This window comes from Numenius arquata, chromosome 19, assembly GCF_964106895.1.
Source record: "Numenius arquata chromosome 19, bNumArq3.hap1.1, whole genome shotgun sequence".
Lineage (NCBI taxonomy): Eukaryota > Metazoa > Chordata > Aves > Charadriiformes > Scolopacidae > Numenius > Numenius arquata.
In genome coordinates this window covers 7358112-7379139 of record NC_133594.1, presented here as the reverse complement: position 1 = coordinate 7379139, position 21028 = coordinate 7358112, and the positions used below count along the sequence as shown (strand labels likewise).

Genomic DNA, 21028 nt, shown 5'->3' with positions numbered 1-21028 from the left:
TGAGATTTCTCAGATCCACACCCAGCGTGAGTGAGATAAGAATTGTGAAGGTGAATTTAACAGTATTTGTAAAGAAGCAAGATAAAGCAGGAAAGTATCATAGAAAACATCTGAGAAGATAAGTGTGGGCTTTGTGTAAAATACTGTAAATAACATTCTGTGCATGAAAAAGGGTGCTGAATTACTGCCTCTTCATCCGGGCGATCCTGCAGACTCTGCTAACTCGAGGTCCTTTGGAAAGAAGCGCGTAATCAAAGTCTAAATCCTTACCACAAGCAGACTGATTTAGATTGCATAGGCAGTATGAATTCAAACATTTCCTTGTTACCGAACTCTTAATTTGTAACCTTAACAATTTTAATGTAACTTTTCTAGCGTATATAGCAATGTGGGAAAAACCACTACTTTTCTCCTCCTGTGTATTATCCTTCGAATGTGAAATGTTTCTTGGGTCAGCACAAAAGCGCAGCTCTCACTGTAAACGCTGTATTATAAATACCGAGATAAATACAATAAAAAGCTTTTGGAGAGGGTTTCTTCCTTTTGGTTCCACTGAGAGAGGGCTAAATAGAATAATTGATGTGCCCTGTTAGCTGTCGACCAAGTTTCATGTGGCATGTCTTTCCTTTGGCATGCATATAGCAGCAGCGCATTTTAGCACCTCGCCTACAGCATCCACCTCCTGACAGCAAAACTTGCCAATAGAAAAGCGTTCAGCACTTCATTATTTCTACAACCTGAGTGCATTTGCAAATTAATTGATGTGTGGGAGGAAAGGCATCTGCTATTGTAGAAGACCTTAACTGCTGCAGCAAAACTAGAAATAAACTGGTTAGCTGTGGTGAGCTGATAATGCTGTTGCAGGTGTTGAATCCTCTAAAGTGGCATCTTGTCCGTTTTTCTTCTTGTCTTTGATATATTTAAAAAAAAAAAGAAAAAGAATAAAATAAGCAAACTGCTCACTGAATTGTGAACATGAAAACAAGCAGTATGATAAGGATAATACCATATATACTTTATATATAGAGGTAGTTAACAAGTATTTTCATGTTTCTTGCTGGCTCAGCACCAAAAAAGAGTTTTAATTAGGCCTGTAATGAATGACTGCGAGCGTTTTAAAGGCTATTAATCTTGTGGTGTAATTTAGTTAATTATAATATCATTATAAGCTCCCATGAAAATAGTATGAAGTGTATTCCATTTGTTTTACTCCTAAAGATATTTCTGAGGTCCCCTGGCTCAAGCTGAAACATGGGAAGTCTTCAACGCTGACAGAGAAAACTGTAAAACCACTTTATGTGTCGTTCCAGCAAACCCTTCTGTTCGGTGCCTCGTCCTGCTCCCGCGCTCGGGCTCCCTGAGCTGCTGCTTCACCTGCAAACTGCGGGTAACTTTGTGCAGTGGAGGGTGTCTTTTTTAGCTTTCATTACACGGTATAGTATTTCCTTGCCTTCCTGGTTTCTGATCGGCGGGTAGCTTAGCCGAGCGCGGCAGATGAGAGTAAGAATATGTGGTCTATTTTCAGAACTGAAGATTACAGCAGCTTTCGAACTGTTACTCTTTGTGCTGTGGTAAGAAAATGTGTAGCAAAAGAGGTGTTTTTGCAAAGCATATGGCTTTTACACTAGTTCAAACTACAGTAAGTTTTGGATTTGGTTGTAAAACATCTCTGTGCTTTTTGCACTCTCTAGTCAGAGTGTGACATCTTCAACAGATGGACAGATAAACTTTCCATAATCCATGTCGTTCCTTTCAGAAGAGGAGATGAGATTCTCATTTGTAAAAGTTGTTGAGGAAAACCTCATCTGTATAAGCCTGCTGTATGCTTAGATGTCGGGGCGTGGAGATTTGATGGATACGCAGCCCAGCGCTGGAGTTACTGGTATTTTTGGGGCTGTGTTTTTGCAGATGCAGTCAGCCCTGCTTTGTACGTACTTCAAGCCTTATTAGAGCATTTGCTTTATCTATTTTCAGAACCGTGTGCTTAATCGTGGAACAAGCATGTTGCTCAAATCCACTTTCTCTCAGTTTTGGCTGATACTGTTCTGTTTGCTTTTTGTAACCCTGTGTTATCAGGATTGTTTTGGATTAGTATTTTTAAATTCTACAATCAAGGGTTGTTTCCAACCTTAATTAACCCTGCTGGGATGGTAGAATGGCCTTTTTTCTTCCAGTACCTTTGCTGGTCATACTTCTGTATTTTCCATCCTCTTGACTATTACAGATTTTGTAAATAGTTTAGAAATGCCAGCTTGTGATGTATGGGCCTCTTTAACATTTCTTTGATTTATGTGCACTGTGCTGAAAAAAAGCAGAGGAAGCATATTATTCTGGGGAAAATGTTGCCAGTCTTCAGTTTTTTCAGTCTTAGTTAAAAGCTACACTTTTATCAATCAAACCTGATAGATTCTTTTTTCATTCCTAAAAACATTCATAACTTAACCCTTTGAAGTCTGAAGAAATAATTTGACTAAGACTTTTAAAAATGTTTACTTATATTTTGGATGTCTAAGGTGAAATATCTCTTAAATTGATTTTTCGAAAGTTGGCTTTTTTGTGCATTACAGCTTGGTCATCTACAAGTAGATACGTTTAAAAGATTGCTAAGGGTAGGGACTTAGTTTTTATTGTTTTAAAATTGTTTGGTCATGTGTTGCCATTACCAATAGTGCATTGCACAAACTGATGTAGTAGAACATGTTTTGGTCTCTAGCAGTACGGAGTAAGAGGATTTCTCTGCCTTGTATACAAATGACAAGGATCGCAGATCTATGAATATCCAGCTTCTCGTGTAAGTTCCCAAATAAAAGCAGGATGCTAATTTTTCTGAAGTCTGACGTTCTGTTTCAGACAAAATTCCTGAAAGTCCATGTTGTAAGCCATAAATGGTGGTTCTGAAGGTTTTAAAAAAATCCTGAAGATAGTTGAGTTTTTAGTGTAGAGTTCTTAGTTAATACGTAATACTGTTTTAGCTGGAGAAAATTTTCAGTGAAACGTGTCGGAGAAGGAAAAGCTCACACACCTGCTAGTGATCGGCAGGATTGCTGTCTCTTAAAAGTCCATGTGAGGCCCAAGACAAAATTCATATATATATATCTCATTAATTTTTGAACAGAAAACTTGAGTAAGGGTATAAAAGCTCTTTTTTAATTGCCTTGTGAGGAGGGAAAAAAAGTTCCAGGTTTTGTTGACCATTACATTTCAGCATCCTGCTTGCAAGTACCATGGCTATGGTCACCCTTCCCAACAAGTATTCTAGAGACATCCATTCAGTGCTGAATGGGATATGTTTTAAAGGGGGAAAATGACGTGTTTCTTTTTAACACTTATCCTCCAGAATGCAGCTGATCTCCTAACTTCCAGCCACCCATGGTGATTCTGGGGTTTGTCTGTGGAAAAATCTGGGTTGATAATAAGGAAGGGTGAGAATTTAAACCTCTTTCTCTAACCGCTCATAACAGTGACCTGTATCAGTTGCTCTTATTTGTGTATGAGTGCTTTCTGTGGATTACTTTACTTTATACTGGCTTGGAAGGAGTATAAATTAGTCTGATCATGAATGATCTGAATCTATAGAGGGAATGTTCATGTAGGGAAATAGGCCACATAAATTCTGTTTCAGATCTAACTGTCCTGCTTCAAGCTTTTATTGGTTGTCCTTGCTAGCAGGCTGGAAATTAGCATTCCCAGCAACATTGCTTCAGGATGCCTGCTAGGTGTAAAGAAGGAGGATATTAGCAAAAAGTAACTATTTAAGGAAGAGTTCAGCTTGAATAGTTTAAACCATATCTATGCAACCCATTCTGCTGGCACGGCAGTGTGATAGCCTCGAGTAGAAGAGAGCGGTGATGTCTGGTTTAGCTTTGCAGAGTGTATCCCGCTGCCCAGGCCATTCCTGCATCAGGATGAGCTCTGTGCTGGAGTTCTGACTGTTGGACACAACTTCCCCACAGGAGACCGGGTGAAGGCAGGTTTCCGTAGGCTGGTGAAGCCCCACGGTTGGGCTAATGTCTACTGTCTGACACTCGCTGTGGGTATTTGCTAGTCTAAATATATTGTGCATTTTAATCATCGTGCAAATGACAAAGCTAAGGAAAGGCATTTAACAGAAGTTAAAATAATTAAATTTAATGAGTTAGGGGAAAAAAAAAATTAGTGGCACAAGTACCAGCCAGGGTCATTACTGCTACATTGCTTCAACACTAACAGATTTCCCTCTCATCTGTTCTTTCACCGTCTTTCTCCCCCTTGTCTGGTGGTGCAGCCGGACTAGTTGGATTTATATAAGCTGCACCTTGTAGACATTTTATTGAAGAAGAGTATTCATTTCTTTATTCATCTGAAAAAGTAGTTTGTTTGCTATAATGGTAAAGCCCAACCACAGTGCTGCAAATCATGGCGTGCTGCTAGACAATTTGAAGAGTGTTTCTGGCGCTGATTCCAGCCCTTTATTCTACCACTCAGTTTTAAAGCATCTTCACATTTCTTATAGAAGCACCTGAGCATCCCCTGTCACCAAGGCAGCAGGCCATTCTTTATACTGACATAGCTGCCACCTGAGCCCCTGACACCAAAGATTTAGTCTAGGGCTTTAGAAAATATTAATTTTAGCATGAGAGCAGTGTCTTCAGTTCAAAGTTCTGGTGGCTGTTCAAGGGAGCACAGCAGCACTGGGGAAAGATACTAATTGTGTCCTTATTCAGTCTTGAGTTTTAATGATGACTTTTCCCTGCTACAGATTATTTGTCCAATGCAAAGATAATACCTTTGTCAAAAAGGAATTCAGTTTTTCTGTCAAACATTGATCAAGTGCGCTTCTTGGGTCTTTAGACTTTAATGAAATCTATTAAATGAACACACAAGTGTGAATATATCACATAGGGCGACACTAGACCATTTCTGTATTAGTGGACAGACTCTGTACCAACTACTACCCTTGAGCTCAGGGTTGCTTGAAAATACTACTGTTTGTTAGTACACGTGGTTTTATTTTGTCATTAAGTGCAGAATGCAGTGTAATAATTTTACTCTGCTTTTTGTGATTCTGTTACGTGTGTGCATTGTAGTTGAGTATCCAATGAAATGCCAGTTCATTTAGTTATTTTTCAAGAAATATATATGTTCAAGCTCTTCAGAGCACCCAGAACTATTCGTAAACATCTTGAGCGTAAAATACAGTTTCTCTTCTGAAGAGGTATGTAAGGTAGTGTGTAGCCTCACACTATGAATTCTCTGCCTCTTTATCCATTTCAAATACTAGATCTCTTTAAACCTCAGAGCCTCTTGGCTGTGTAGTGTCCCTTTGTGTTGATATTATCCAAAAAGCAAGAATATGTCACTGATGTAATTATTAAATGGATTCCAGAATACTTTAAAAAAAAAAAAAAAATCTGGAGGAGGACTAGCAGCTTTTGCAGAGACTTAGAACAGCGCAGCTAATTTTATTGGCAGCAAGGATGCAGATGCTGAAGTTTTGACCAATTCCTTGAAGAAAGTGCCACCAGATTTGCTATCTCTGCATGGTAAAAAGCCAAAGACTTGCAAGCAGTATTGGAGTGAGGGAACGTTGATGCAGTCATCCATCAGCAGAACTGCAATGTTTTTGAAAGAAAAATATGGGAAGAACACACTTTAAGGCTGAAATTTGACACTAATTAAAACAGCGCTCTCAGCAAAAATAGGAATTCAAAGACAATGGAATAAAAGATGTAATGAAGACGAGATATTAAAAGAACAGGGATATGTATCAATGCATTTCCTACTATTGTATCTTTATATGTGTGTGTATAAATGTCTAAACTTTGGTTTTCAACTCCCTAGCCTTGGGAGGGAGGTGGAAAGACCTAAGGGAAAAGCAGGATTGTGCAGGGGCATGTGCAGGTAAATGTCCACGGAATTCTCTATCTCCTGGTTTATTGACCGGGGTGAGGCAATGGCACTGTGCATCCCAATGCCATGCAAATAAGAGCCGTGGCTCTGTTCAATGCGAGAGGCTTTTAATGGAAGCGCGAGCTCATTAGTTTCACAGTTTAGTTGGATCAGGGCATTTAGGAAAAGATGCAGTAACTTTTGTACAGGGATTTTTAAAAAAACAGAATAGGGTAACTTTTTTTCCCGTCATGGAAAGATATTTATTGCAAAGTGTTTGGGGGGTATAAATGCTTTAAAAAAAAAAAAAACCCAGAACAAACTGTCCTAATTAAACTGTAAACTAGAGCAAAGGCACAATGTCTAGCTTTCCTATTAATTGGAAAGCCTGCAACCCAGTTCTAGAGGAGGAAAACCAATGAGTAAATAAATTGGAGACTGCTCTTTTGGTTTATTGATGCTGTTTTGGCCAAGTCAAGAATTCAGCTATCCTGAAATGATCAAACATTGTTTGGAGAAAAAAGAGAATTTCCAAACCAGCCTCATTATCTGAGAGAAGCTTAAAAATATCAATTAAGGTAGTGTAATTTCTCTCTTGCCTACTTTCGTCTGCAGAGATGAAACTGTGGGAGTGTCCTGCTTGCTTGCTCCTTGCTCTTTTCAAAAGAATGACTAGAGTTTTATCATAATAGACAAATCCCTTGTTAGCTGCAAGGGAGAAATAATTTAATGATGAGGGGCAAAGGAATGTGCATCTTAAAAGGAGGCAAATGTGCGTGTGTTCACCAGTCTTACAGTGAACTCAGAAAATTCCACGATGGGCAAGTATCTGTCAGTCACTTCTGTAAAGCTCTATTTCTTGGACAAATGGAAATAAACTTTTTTTTTTGTATTACTGATATCTGAGAAACAGCTTTTCTATTTAAGTATGTGGTCTGTAAGTATTTACATGAGAATGGAAAAAATATCACAACAGGGTAACTTGATCGCAAAGAAAAGTCAGTCTCCTGATTTCACTATTTAAAGAAAACCTATTGATGCTTAAAAAGCTTTAAATAATGGTAATATGTAACATTAATGGGCAACTGTGAGTTGACACGATGAATTGTAAGTGCTCTGAGTGATTGTTTTTCATTCTTTTTTTTTCCCCCCTTGATTCTTACCTTCTTCCTACCCAACCAATTTTTGCAACTTTAAATGGCCTTGTAAGTAAGTGGAGTGTAATGACTTGTTTGGTCAGCACATGCAAAATCTCCAGCCCATGAATTATGTAAACAAAAGACCTTTAGACCCAGCATGATTCTAATGATGAAGCTTTAATTTTAAAAGTTTGAAATTAGCACTGTGTACCTGTTTGTAGTTTCATAACATACGCTGTAGAGTAAGCCTATAGGCCAAATCTCAAAAATAATGAAATTTAAAAATAAACCAACTTCTGTTTTTATTTACCTTCAGGTAAAGCTTTTGTATGTATTGAAATGCTATTTTCAGTACTTTTCCTCCATCCTTGAGAGCTAGTGTTGCTTCTGATGTTATAATGTGGAATTCACACGTCTACTTGAAACCACAGTTTTAAGAAAAATATCAGCTATTGTGAGACTCGTCATAAAACTGTACAAGTTGGCACCGGTGTATATCCTAGTTGCTAAGTGTTATAAATTGATTTTTTTGTTGTTGTTTTTTATTTCTTAGCTTTCTGAAATAGATTTTATGTTTCATCTGCATGTATTGGGAAAAAAAGATCAATCTAGTTGAAATTTTACGGAGGAATATTTCATTAGGAAGCAAAGACCTTAGCTTCACATAAACCAGTTGGAATTCCCCAAAGCTGAAAGCCGTGGATGCTTGCTGTAATAAAGCCTCTGAATGATGGGGAATTCCTTAGCGGCTGATAAAGAAAGGATTTGTGATAGTACCTAATGCTGCACCAATATTCGAGTTCTGTGAGTGTTTAGCATATTTTATGGATAAAGCAATTGCTGTTTACTGATCTGCCTATGTAAATGAGCACCATTGTCAAAAGCAGACGGAGGGTCGTTGGGAATACCATCACAGAAGGCAGTCGTGACCATCCACAAGCACCCAACTTTCGGCTGTGTTGGGTTGCAGGGTCTCAGACGTGGGTGGACCACCTCTCTGTAGACAATAACTGAAACACTGAACAGCTCTGCTGGGTCAAGCCAAAGGCTCGTGTCACCCCATAGCTCGTCTCCAGAGGTAGCTGTAAGCACACACATGTATACATGCCCAGAGAAGTTGTGGATGCCCAATCCCTGGAAGTATTCCAGACCAGGCTGGATGGGGCTTTGAGCAACCTTGTCTAGTGGGAGGTGTCCCTGCCCATGGCAGGGGGGTTGGAACTCGATGATCTTTAAGGTCCCTTCCAACTCTAACCATTCTATGATTCTATTCTATGATTCTATACGGTGTTCTCCCCGGTGTTCTTCCAGCCAGAAGCAGGCTCTGGCTCAGGGACCTCCTGAGCTAAATATGGTTTCTGTGTATTCATTAACCCTGAAAGGGTTTGTGTCCCATGAGTTCACCTCAGCTTCCCTGCGTGACCCTGTTCGCACCCATCATATCCTCTGACAGTACATTTCGGGTAGCTTCCCTCAGGTGAAGATAATGGTAGGAAATGGCATTCTCTTGTTAGTAAGCAAAATTTTTCAGGGGGTTGGTATGTTTTTAGCTGAGATCTGCTGTCACGGCCAATGCTGGCAGACAAAGGTGTTTATTTTGCAAGAGGAAGAATGAACTGAATGGGATGTTTATTACCCTTCAGGACCGTTGAATCTCCCGGCTGTAGTTTTGATGTTAGTGGTACTGCTTTGGCACTATTTTCAGTCTTGTTTCTCTTCCTCGGAACAAATGATTAAGAAACAATTTCCCAATCTCTTCAGTTAACACCCCTCTGCCCCCAAAAAGGAATGCACTTTGTGCAATACAGTATGTGATACTTTAATAATGTATAAATCAAGTTGGACAGAAGCTGCCTGTCAGTTTTATTAACTTTGACCTTTTCTCCCATTATAAGGACGGTTTGGTAAATATTTAATGGCCCTTATAGATTTTGACAGTTGGATCTGCATTCCTAGGAGTGAAAGTAGATTATAAAGAAATATTTAAAATTAATAAAAATTGCTTGATCACTGGGAGTCAGCCTTTAAGGACAGAATTGTTTTTTAGAAAATATTTATTTTTAATTCCTTTTTTTTTTTTAATACCTGAGCACTATATGTCAGATTGGCCGGGAGGTTATGAAATGTTTTTAAAAGGTTACATTTAAAATTCATCTCTGATTAGCACCTTTGATTACCTCTGTCTCTGACCAAGTGTCCAAATGATGTTATTTACTTGAAATAGTTGTCGCTGTTATTCTGTGCAGTGAACAGAAGTGAATGGTGTCAGTGGCACGAAATGGCTGAAGGAGGGCGGCTGCTTTCAATAAGACTCAAGAAGAAATTGGAAAAGCATCTTACCGGAGTCGGAGGGGTCTTCTGCCAGAGCTGGCTTTCCCTTTAATTCCCTGCATATTGCACTCACTGCAAATTCTGGTAGTGAAGATTGAAAACTAAGCCCCTGACACTTTGAAACATTGCCTTTCAAACATCTACTGTCCATTGCTCTCATTGATTTTTTTTCATTTCAGAAATCTGTCGGAGAAAAACAAATTTGAGCAAAATTCATTGGTCTAAGCGGAGCTGTTGGGGCACTACAGCCCCCCCCTCCCTGCCGGAGCACGTCTCCGTTTCCATTAGGAATGCGATGTGTCTTCATGGTGTGCCGCGGCCGAGCTCTCGTGGCAAAGCAGCCAAGTAAATCAGGAGCTTGTTAAAAAGCCTTATGGATGTTCCAAGCATTGACATTTGAGTCAAATTGGCTCACGGGATAGCTTCGCTCATTTTAATAGCCAGTTTCAAGTAGATCACTTTACCAAGCTTTGTTTCCCTCATTTTCAGGCAGGACCCTGCAGAATAGCTTTGCCTAAGACCATTTTATTTTCATTTGTAAGTCATAGTTTCCTGACTGTAACCTTTTTTTAGACGCAGACTGTGGGGTTAGAGTTGTTAACATGTTAAACAGTTCACCTTTTTCAGAGCAAATCTTTAGACAATTTAATGAACACATTGATGTGAGGAGTAGAACGATGAAGAAAATTGCATCTGTCTGACACTGACTCTTCCCCCCTCTGCCTTCTCTTCCTAAATGGGGAACTGAGAATGGAAATTGAAAGTGTTTAGAGGTGAGCTGATAACTTGTTGCACTTGAGGCTGGTTTCAGGACAGACCCAGCACTGTGGCTGTTCTTAATCTGTGAGCAGTGGGAATGCACTCAAAATCTTGCAGATTCACGCTGTGTCCTTCATAAATTTGTCTTTCATTGGCAAGTAAAATAAAAGGTTAGAGGAGGAAGCTACTGAATGTGAATCTTTCTGCAGTGCTATGGAGATGTGCTAGCAGGTATTTTAAAGATTTAGAGTTTTCTTTTCAGTGGTAGAAACTTCTTTGTGAATGTTTTGTGGTTTTATGTTTAAGAAAAAAAGATGAATGTTATTTCTAAAAAGCTGGTTTATATAGTGAGAGGGTTGCATCTTTCTTCCTCATATCTTCTTCCAAAAAGTAGGAATGCTTGATCCCTTGAGAGGAGAAACAGTCTTAACATTTAAAAGCAAGCCCAAGTTTCAGGAGAGTCAGAACTTAAGAGGAAGTCTTTGATTCGTCATCTTACTTGCCCTATAGCATAACTTCCTTGTAATACCTACTTCACAGCAGACTTTTTTAATATGCTTTTGTTCGTATCATCTTCCATCCAAACAATGTATATGAAATACCATACATTAACTTACTGACTGGTTGTAATTTGAATCAGGTGGTAGAGACAGTAGAGGTCTGACATAGACAGAGTATTGCAGTGGTGTGTATTTTAATATATATGTTTTTTATTATCCAGTTGCAGTACCACGCCGGGCTAGCATCTGGCCTTTTGAATCAGCAGTCTTTGAAACGTTCAGCCAACCAGATGGGAGTATCTGCAAAACGCAGACCAAAAGCCCAGCCAACAACTCTTGTCTTACCTCCTCAGTAAGTAATGCAATATATTGAAGAGTTTGAGGGTGGCTGGGTGTGGGTGTTAAACTCTTTATTGTAATTATTATTATTATTTTTTTAATCATCAAAATGCAGCTTTGTGCTTGGGTTTTTTTTTTTCCACACAAGATGAATTATTGTTGTTGGATGGGTGGGGTACCCTGCGGAAACAATAGTTTGTTTCTTCTGTTCGTGGGGCACTGTGACAAAGAAAAGTTGCAAGGATTCTACTTTGTAGGAGGTCTTAAAAGTTTTTGCAACGTGAGCTTGTCATTGAATAATGATGTTCCCCTGATTAGTATGAGTTGGAGCTTCAAGTAGGACTTTTCTGAAGGTCCTAAAAGGCTGAAGCCAAAAAGTCTTTGGTGTGAGTACTTTCTCGACAACGTCTGTTCTGGCTCCATCTGTTCACCATATGTTAATTTTGCATTGGATCTAAACCTCTTTTACAGGTGACAAGCAATTATGAGGACACTTAGAAACTGTTTAAGGACATAGAATATCAACACCTTAGGCAGTCTGTGTACTGATGCCAAAAACACAGAGATGTCCAAAACTAAGCTTATAAATTAATAAACGGCTTAAAATATTTAGTTACATATAAGAAAATGATTATTATGTAGAAAAGGAAGTGCTAAGCAATTATTCATTGTACTGAGCATCCTTGTAGTTTGTGGAAACTGCCTGGTTTTTTTCAGACAGCAAGAATCACTGATGTATAAACGCTACGCTCCTAAAGTCTTCATAGTTGTAACAATAACAGTCCCTGTTGTCATCAAAGTCCACAGGCCAAAGTTGATGAAGGAATCAAAGGAAGTTTAGACCTTTTTCGTTATGAAATCAGAAAAAAATCAGAGTAAACAGAGCTTCCCCCTTAATATATTAACTTTAAAGGACTTTTAATTCAAGAATCCATAAAATGTTCTATTGTTTTAGCAATACGTCAGATGAAGAATTGTTAGAAGGGCAGCTCTATCAGAACCTCAGGTGTGAAAACTAGATGTTGTTTCTGCTTATAACCCTCTTCTTTCACAGGTATATTGTGACAAACTGGCTAATTAGTTTTCTTCCTTTGGGCTATCAGGTTTATCTCAAGTTTAAAATGGACTTCTCCAAGAAGTCTATAAACCAGAGTAGTGATACCAGTTCTCACAGTTTTTATTCAGAGGTCTGAAAATATTTTGGGGGTTGTTTTTTCATTTTTTTAAATCATGGCCAGTTACTAGAAGTATGTAGAGTGAGAGAGAAAGAGCTAGCTTCTATTTTTGCATAGAAAAACCTGTATGTAAACAGTTGCAGCTGTATAAATCTTAACAGGAGGTATGCAATATACACATTTAAAAGCATTGTATGTCTTTTTACCTGCAGGTGATTTTTTTTCTTTCAATGGTGCATTTACTTAGAATTTGCAGATAGAATGAAATTTTAGTGTGGTAACTAAACTTTAGCTACTAGTTGAATTATGTTTCATTATCTTATTACCGTGTCCAGCATTATTCACAGGGAAAATATATTTATGCTGAGCTGGCCTTCTATCTGTCCCTGGTTTCCACCTCTCTGGCTTCTCTTTAACCTTTCCATATTTGTCCTTATTTGCTATCTTAGTGTGTCTTAAGAAGAGAATAATAGTTATATTAAGTCAAATCAAATACCTGTTGAGTTCAATATCATGTCTCCAACACAGGGCAGAAGCGGATTATGAAAAGACTTATGCAAATAGGTTTATGAAAAGTATTAAAAGAAAAAAGCATGGCAAATGGATTTTAATATCTTGGTTTTGGTGTAGTTTCATGCAAATAGCGATGAATCAAGCTGTGATATATTTTTTCCAGTTTTTTTTCTTCCTCTTCTTTCTCTATAAAATGCTAAAGAAGAAAACATCCTGGTGCAAAACTACGTATCTCCTTGAAAGGGCATACTGCATACTGATTTTTCCCATGGCAGTTCAGGGATTTCTATATTATTTAGCTTTATTGATTAGTGAAGAAAGACTAACTATTTCTCTGTCTTTTTTTGCTTTGATGTATGCTATTAAAATTAAGTTCAATGACAAGTCTTTGGGCTGAGTAACAGTGTTCTATGAGTCAAGTATATATTAAATGTTGTTCAGAGCCACTATATAATCTAGAGCTTTTCTTAAACATAAGTAGTTAAAACCGGCTCTGTGCCGAAATGTCATTTTAGGGTAACAGATTGGAGTAAATAGCAACACTGCGGTAATCCTTTTCAGCCAGTAGAGGAATGCAGGAAACACTTATGCTCAGGAGGTAACACAGGAGGTGCTCAGGAGGTGATGATTAGAACAAAGAATCTTCTAAAAACTGTTCTATTTTTATGCAGATTTTGCGTATGGATAGTTTATATTGAGTATGTCTTAATGTGAGTTAAAGGTAGCATTAGAGATTGTGTTACTGCTCTATTCACTTATTTATGTTCCTGTTCCTTGAAGAAACTGCATGGGTAACTTCTGCTATTGCCCTTTGCATTCTTAACGGCAGTGATGCAGCTGAGCAATTATTTTGCTAATCCATATCCTTGATCTTTACTGCTGTGGTGAGACTTGAGTTTTATTCCAAAGACTCAATACATCCAAATGGTGTCTCTTCTCATAAGGGCGGTGATACAACACTTGATTCTTGTGCTGTGTCAACTCATTGTTCACTTGAGCCCTTAGTCTCTGTCCCTCTATCTGCTTTTTCTTCTTCTTTCCTCTCCGAAACCAAACCCAATCCCAAAACCTTATTAGCCCGTTTTGGAGGCTCAGCCATCTCTTCTTACTTTATGCTTACAGAAGGAGCCACAGGAAGAGTTTTGCTCATGGCGAAGCTGATTCCTGGTGGGCTCACTCATTTGTCCCTTGCGAGCCTTAGGCCATCTTTGATGTGCTCTGGTTTGGAGGTGAGAAACTCTAGTGTTTCATTAGTAGATATCTGAAATAGCAGCAGCAATTTTGAATCAAAAAGGTATTTTTAAAAATGGAAGGTCTCTGTCCTCTGCAACCACTACTAGGAAAATTCTCATTTTCTCGCTGTTTTCATTTTCTGTGGGCTTCTAAGGGCACCGAACAGTTTTGAACAGAGGCTTTTTGGTATTCAGTTTTGCTTTTCAGTATTGGTTTTCACTGGCTCTGAAAGTGCAGGAAGGAATACTAGATTGATACGTGTCTCATTTCTAGCGAAATGTATCTGTATGAGAAGATGACTAACTGCTGGCTTCTTTCTCTCCCTGCTTTGTCCCTCCTTCTGTCTTCTAATTAACAAGACATCTCCCTGTACTTGCTAATAGATGCGTTCCCTCACATGCCTCTCATCTGGCTGCTGGTTCCTTCCTTCTGTTAAAGACTCTCAGAGCAGTGTTTGCTGAAGTGCTGAAAGCTGTCAGCTCCTTCCAGAGTGACTAGGAAAGCATGTACACGCAACGCTTCTGTAAACCACAATGGCTTCTGGTTTGAAATAAATAAATAAATATGTTTAGAAATGATGGCTTTTAGTTTTTCTTTCCTCTTGAAATGTAGCAATTGATGGAGTTACTTAATCTTGTGTTACTTGGCTTGGCGCCACATCTCAAAAGCAAGCTCCCAGTTTGGAAGTTGTCTCTGTGACCCTGCTGGAGCAGAGTGCTGTGCCCCAGAGGGTCTGGGGTGGCTGAGAGCCTTGAGCCCACAGACTGGTGTGTCACTGTCTAGCTGGAAAACGACGGCAGTGGGTCACTGTGACACGAGGAGGAAGGAAGAAAAGAGGAAGCGCAGGATGGTGCCTGTATTCTTGCAGTTGTGTTCATTGGCACACACAAGAGCGTCAGTCAGTATTAATGGGAATTTTTAGGGGCCTCAGCTGAAAACCTTGTGATTTTGATAGCTCTGTTGCACGGGGCTTTCTCAGTGCTCCCAGACTAATCATCTGTCTTCTCTGTCTGGAAGGAAATTGCCAGAACAAGAACTTGCTCACCACAAAAAGTACTGAGACTCTTGCCCTTTATGGTGCCTATTAGGGTCATTTGCTGTGACATTTGCGGGTTTGGGGAAATAAGCACACTATAAACAATAAACAAGTGGAAGTCTGGTTCTTGTTTGACAACTTCAGGCTCAATAGACAGATAGGATTGAGTAAAAGAGAGTCCAATTTTTCGTTTTAGGGCTCTTCAACTTGTCTTGTAAATCTCTTGTGCTCTGATGTATGCCCTAACCTGGCAATGAAAACACTGTAATAGATTGAGTAAAAATCTCTCTGAATTTGTACGCTATTGCTAGGAGCAGACCAGCAAAATTACTTTTCCTTTATTTAAAAAAAAAAAAAAAAAAAAAAAAAAAAAAAGAAAGAAAAAGGCAGTGCTGCCCATGCTATTGTTCTAGATAAATGAGCAACGAAAAGCTGTGAAGATAATTTTTGGTTTAGGGGATAATAAGGACTTGAGGATAGAGTGCTGGGCAGAGACTCAAGAGGGCCAAGTTGTTTCTGCCACTTGTTCTGGGTGAGGTGGAGGAGGTCTCTATTGTGTTCTCCACACCTCAGAATCCATCTGGATTCTTCTTCCAGTGAGGATGGATATATTCAAAAGAAATCCATACTTGCTCCATCCTTTGTAGATACATTAGCAAAAGGTGCTCTTTAATGAGTGGTCTTCTTTAAAGGCTTAATTTACTGACTCAGCAGGTATCTGTTTGTCTGGATTTGGAAAATAAATTTACAGATATCGCAAAGTCTGTGTTTACTGTAGCTTGATTCAATACCAGCATAGTCAAAGTGTTGTTTTTTCATAGCATTAATGCCTTATCGGTTTTAATGATTCTGTCACATAAGTAGTACTGTAAGGTTCTATTGTATTTCTTCAAGAGCTTTATTCAGGACACAGAAGTTGAGTCTTGAAGAAGGAATTTAATTTAAAATAGTCAGTGATGTAGTATTCAAAAAAAAAAAGTTGCTATTTTTAACAGTTAACTGAAAGGTATATGTATATATATATAAACTATACACCCAGTCATCAGATGTGCCAGAATAAATTATTTTTAATATAACTTGTGTAACTTATCATTTTTACATTAAGAAAAATCCTGCTGAGCCCTTTTGCCAAGAGTTTTTGGAGGGAAGGTTTTTTTCAGCATTTTGTTTTATAAACAGCATCTAATTGCTTCCTAGGTTCGGGGATTTTCATTAGGAAAGAAAGAGGCAGATTATTCTGAAGATAATGGCAAAGCATGTTTAAGCCAATAAATGTTCATAGGTTTTGTATTTTTTAAGACCGTATGTTGAAATTATGCTTATCTGGTCTGACCTCGCTGTGTTATAGAGGTGTGAAAGCCCAGCCGGGGATTCATATTTGGAAACCAAGAATCCGATGCACAGGTTAAGTGTGACACCTGATAGCCAGGCTGCGGGGAGGGTGGATATTTAACATGCGAGTGTTGTTATTGCCATAATCCCGTTCAGCATCCTGAGCTGTACTCTAACGTTTGGGCCTCTTTATAGAAGTATTCAAGAGTAGGATAGCGAAGTGTGCGACTGTATTTTCCGTTGTGAAAAAAGTCATCAGAAGTTCTTTGTGCAGTTCTAAAATTCTTCTTTCCCCCTACTGGCAAAGCTGCATTAAGTATCAATATTCATTAAATACCACAGAGATGATAATGTAATAAAGCAATAATCCTCAGACCCACATCTGTATTTCTCTCCAGAAGAGCTAAGGTTGAGAATATAATTAAAGATTAAAACTCTGTTTGCATTCTGGAACATGGAGATGTCTTTTTGTGCATGATGGGGAATTGTATTAATAAGGAAGAGATCAGTTTCCAATAACTTTCAATACTAGGAGCTCATTTAATATCCCTGTTCCTGTTTAAGTTTCTCACGGTCTTCCTTTAGCTTGACTTTAGCGAGACAGTGCAACAGGAACTGTAAAAGAACATGTTGCTAAAATACGTGACCCTTTTGCTCCACAAATTAATCCCTTTTTATATAAAGAAAAAAGATTAAAAAATAGTTCTTTGTATTGTAAGACAATAATATTTACATGAATATGTTGAATTACTTTGCAGCCGTGTACCATGTAGATTGAACATTAATTTTAGTATTTGGTATCTTGTGCACAATTTGGATCATGTCATTGTAATGTTTTCATTTTATTTTTAGTAAATTAATGAATACCTGTTCTGCAGATGTTTTGTGAAGCTGTTTTAGTGTAAGTTGCAGTGTGTTGCTGTACAGTGAGATTGCACTTATCCCTGGTATACTGATTTTTGTGTGTTCAGAGTTCATGTGCACATCTTGCAGGATCTTTTGATACTGAAGCCTCTAATATTTCACCTGGTTCAACTAAATAGAAAGTCTCTATAAAGCTTTCTATATTGTATTGCGTCAGCTTGTTAAATAGCTCTTACTTTCCCTTAAAGAATTTTAGCCAATTGCTTCTTTGCTACTTTAATTTTTTTCCTGCCCATGTGTTTGGTGGTGTTGTTTATGGTCAGTCTTTGTTAAATATTTCTTTGTCTTGCTTTTTAATAAGCTCCATAATTTTGCACAGAAGGGCCAAAATTCAGGCTTTCCCCACTCAAATATTGGTATTTTGACTCTCAAAGCTAATCCAGCGAGGTAGAGTGCTAGTTCTTCGTAACCTCTGGTAAAAAGGATTGTGCTCATTAAACCTGTGGTTTTGTGAGTGTTTGTCCATTCCCTTGAGGAAAATCTATTTCAATTATAAAATCCATGCTGGGCGTTGCAGGAGTTAGTATTCCATTCTTTTCTAAATATAGTGGTGGTGGAGGGGTTTGATGTAACAATGCGGTTGGATGCATTCCTCTAGAATTTTTCAAAGGAATACAGATAGTGTATATGTAGTATTTACTGTCCTTAAAGGAAAACTACAGAATAATACAAACCTATGCAGACTGCCACCTACAACACTGCTTCAGAGAATAGCAATGTCCTCAAGTGAATTTTTCAAACAATGTAGAATATAATGAAGAATAATGAGCAAACAGGAAACCACTATTTTGACAGCTTTGTTACAGGAAGATAAATGCTGAGAAATTCAGATCATAATGAATTTCAGCAGCTATTGAAAAGATGATAGTTTCAAGTTATTTTAAGATACAGCCGTGTTTTGGTTTGTTTTGGACTTTTCAGGTTTCCTTTCTGCCTACCAGGCAGAGATGACAGCACTTGCTTTTAAACAAGTTGTTTTATGGAAACGAGACTGGATCCTGATAGAGAAAGAGCTCACTTTTTGTTTTAGTGACACCTTTGGGTACTTCCAGTTTCCTTAAATACAGGAAGTATTAAAGTCTGTCCTAGGGCATGGGAGGAACAGTTATAATTACATAACCCTAACAACTTCGTTTTCATCTCAAAAGTTTCTCCCCACCACTGTAAGCTAAGAAATCTGGCTGGCTGGATTACTACAAAGTATGTTCCCACCATAGCGTTAGAAATTCAGATTTAAGTTACCCTTAAACTCGATGGCAACATTTAATAGATGGCTTGGAGCTGATCTGCTTCTTTTCAGATTTGGTAGCTGGGACACTCAGATCCCAAAGCTGAGGAAGCATCTGCCATAATGGAACACGGATTGTATTACAAATTAATGAGGGAAAATTCTTAGGTGATAACACATCATTAAACTTTCTTGAACTTCTATCAAGAGAACAGCTGTGCATGTGGGTGTCAAGTTGTTCTTTCTGGCTTTCAGATGTAACCCAAGTGAGTTAACCCTTGTCATTGGGATGAAAGATGATTCTAAGCTTTTAAAGAGAGATAATTTTTTTTCTTAATGGTCCATGTCAACAGCAGTGACAAATGGTTTGTAGAGCTCAGTGGCTGGCTGTTCTCAGGCACAGAGTGGTGATGGGTGCTCCAGCCCCCTCTGATCATCTCCATGGCCTCCTCTGGATCAGCTCCAGCAGGTCCGTGTCCTTCTGATGTTGGTGGCCCCAGAGCTGGAGGCAGCACTGCAGGGGGGTTTCACCAGAGCGGAGCAGAGGGCGAGAATCCCCTCCTTCGACCTGCTGGCCACACTTCTTTTGATTAAATACTGTTTTGTTTAAGTAAGGGGTGGGGGGGAAAGAAGCCTGCCCTTAAATGTAATAGCAATCTGTCTCTTCTAGTTATGTAGTATTTACTGTTTAGTACTCAATATAATTTAACTGGAAAGAAAAAAATCTGTTTTGATTCATGAGGGGCTTTATTAGTAACTCTGAGGAGATCAAATCCAATAACTTTCTGGGGATATAACATTGATTAGTCATCTTACTGTTTGTAGCCAAAGATACTTTACCAAGCTCTGATCCAAAAAAGAGAGAAGGGGGTAATCCAGTTGAACTTTCAGTGTCAGTGTAAGAGGTAAATTTTAAAATAAGATGCTGTTAATTTGTTTTATGTCTCTGCTTTGTTTTCACTTCTGTTCGCTTGAGTTACCTATTGTGTTAACTTTGGAACCACACATGGGTTTTGTAACCTGTTTAGATACCAAAGATACAAAAGGCAGGCAGTTGTGGGGTGTGTTTTGTTTTTTTTTTTTTTTTCTTTCCTCCTTTCTTTCCCTCTTCGGTCTGTGGGGCTCTTGAGGTCAGTTGATTGTCCTTTTCTGTGCTTTATTAATGTTGTATGTGGTTTCTTTATTTAGGGACAATTTTGAATAGTGGACCAACACAAATTTAATGAGAATCTGAAATCTGAGGAAAAAATGTGATCTGCTTTTAAAGTTTGTAGGTGATAAAAATGTAAGATAGCTCTTCATCCTACAACAGGTAGCTCCTGGGACCCATAGCACACTTCTGCATCTCTGACTTATTGTAGAACGGTTTGGTTTAGAAGGGACCTTGAAGATCATCTAGTTCCAACCCACTAGATCAGGTTGCTCAAAGCCCCGTCCAACCTGGCCTCGAACACCCCCAGGGATGGGGCATCCACAGCTTCTCTGGGCAACCTGGGCCAGTGTCTCACCATCCTCACAGGAAAGAATTACTTCCTAATATCTAAGCTAAATGTATGTTTTTCAGTTTAAAACCGTTACTCTTCAACCTATCATGACAATTCTAAATTTTTGTATGGCATATTGTAATACAATATAAATCCAATTGTGTTTTAAGTTGTAAACTTGGATCACTCCAAAAGTATTAGACCAGCATTCAGATATTGGGAGAAACCCTCTTACAATGTTAATATAGTTTGGATTTTAATTTATGTTTATCTCAGATCAGCAGAAGTGTTTGAGCCCGAGATAGAGCTGTATGACTTGAGGAGTTGGGTAGGATCCAAACTAGACCCTTATACTGGTAAGAGGGAGCAGTTCCATAATGAACTGTTGTGGTTTTTAGCAGATTTGGTCCCAGTACGTGTGACGTGAAGAGTGGTGGGGTGAGGAGGCACTTCCCTGCTTAGTGCTCTCTGCCCTCCTGACGTAGTCAGTAGGTGGGTCATAGAGTGACTTCTGGGGAAGCTCACTAAGTGTTACCAGAGGTCAGTAGTCATCTGGGTACACTCTGCGTGTCCACTACTTGGGTACAACAACGACTTTGTGTGGAAATTTTTTGTTTTGGTGTCTTTTATAACAGCTATCATTCTTGAGCCTGATGACTCTTGGTAACTCAGTACTGAGTCAACACCTTTGCTGTTCTGTGCATCTTTAGAAATAGGATTCTTTTAAAAATTTTAATCTTGGTCTAATCTCCTAATATGTTGATATATGTGACAGCAGGGGTTTCTGTAATAATCTTTGTTTTATTATACCAGATCAATGCTTTTTTTTTGGCTATGGTTATATGCTGAATTTCATTTAATTCCATTAAGTACTATACAGCTGTGTATTTTCTTACAAAGTAATTACAAAAAAACAGCAGGCATTGATCAACACAGATTGTCCAAAGAAAAGATCTTTGACTAAAGCCAAATGTTCCTTATGATATTTATTACAGGATAATAATTTCTATCCGTACAAGTAGAGGAGACAAGGATCTTGGATGTTGCTTCAGCCCTAGTAAATTATTGAAATGTGCCTTAGTAAAACTTTACAGTGTATGTTAACACCGAGGGAAAATCTCTTTTACTCACCTTTCAAAAATATTCTATTCAACCACTGTAGAAAGA

At 38.5% G+C, this 21028-nt stretch overlaps 1 protein-coding gene across 2 annotated transcripts in view; it reads left to right on the top strand.

Annotated features, from left to right (window-relative positions):
• The window catches only part of MED27 (mediator complex subunit 27), a 91975-nt gene that overhangs the window by 24539 nt on the left and 46408 nt on the right, over nt 1-21028 (top strand). For both annotated transcript variants that reach the window (XM_074161187.1, XM_074161188.1), the window contains exon 3: nt 10819-10949. In XM_074161187.1, coding sequence (XP_074017288.1) covers nt 10819-10949 — 131 coding nt within the window. The remainder of the gene's footprint in view (nt 1-10818; nt 10950-21028) is intronic.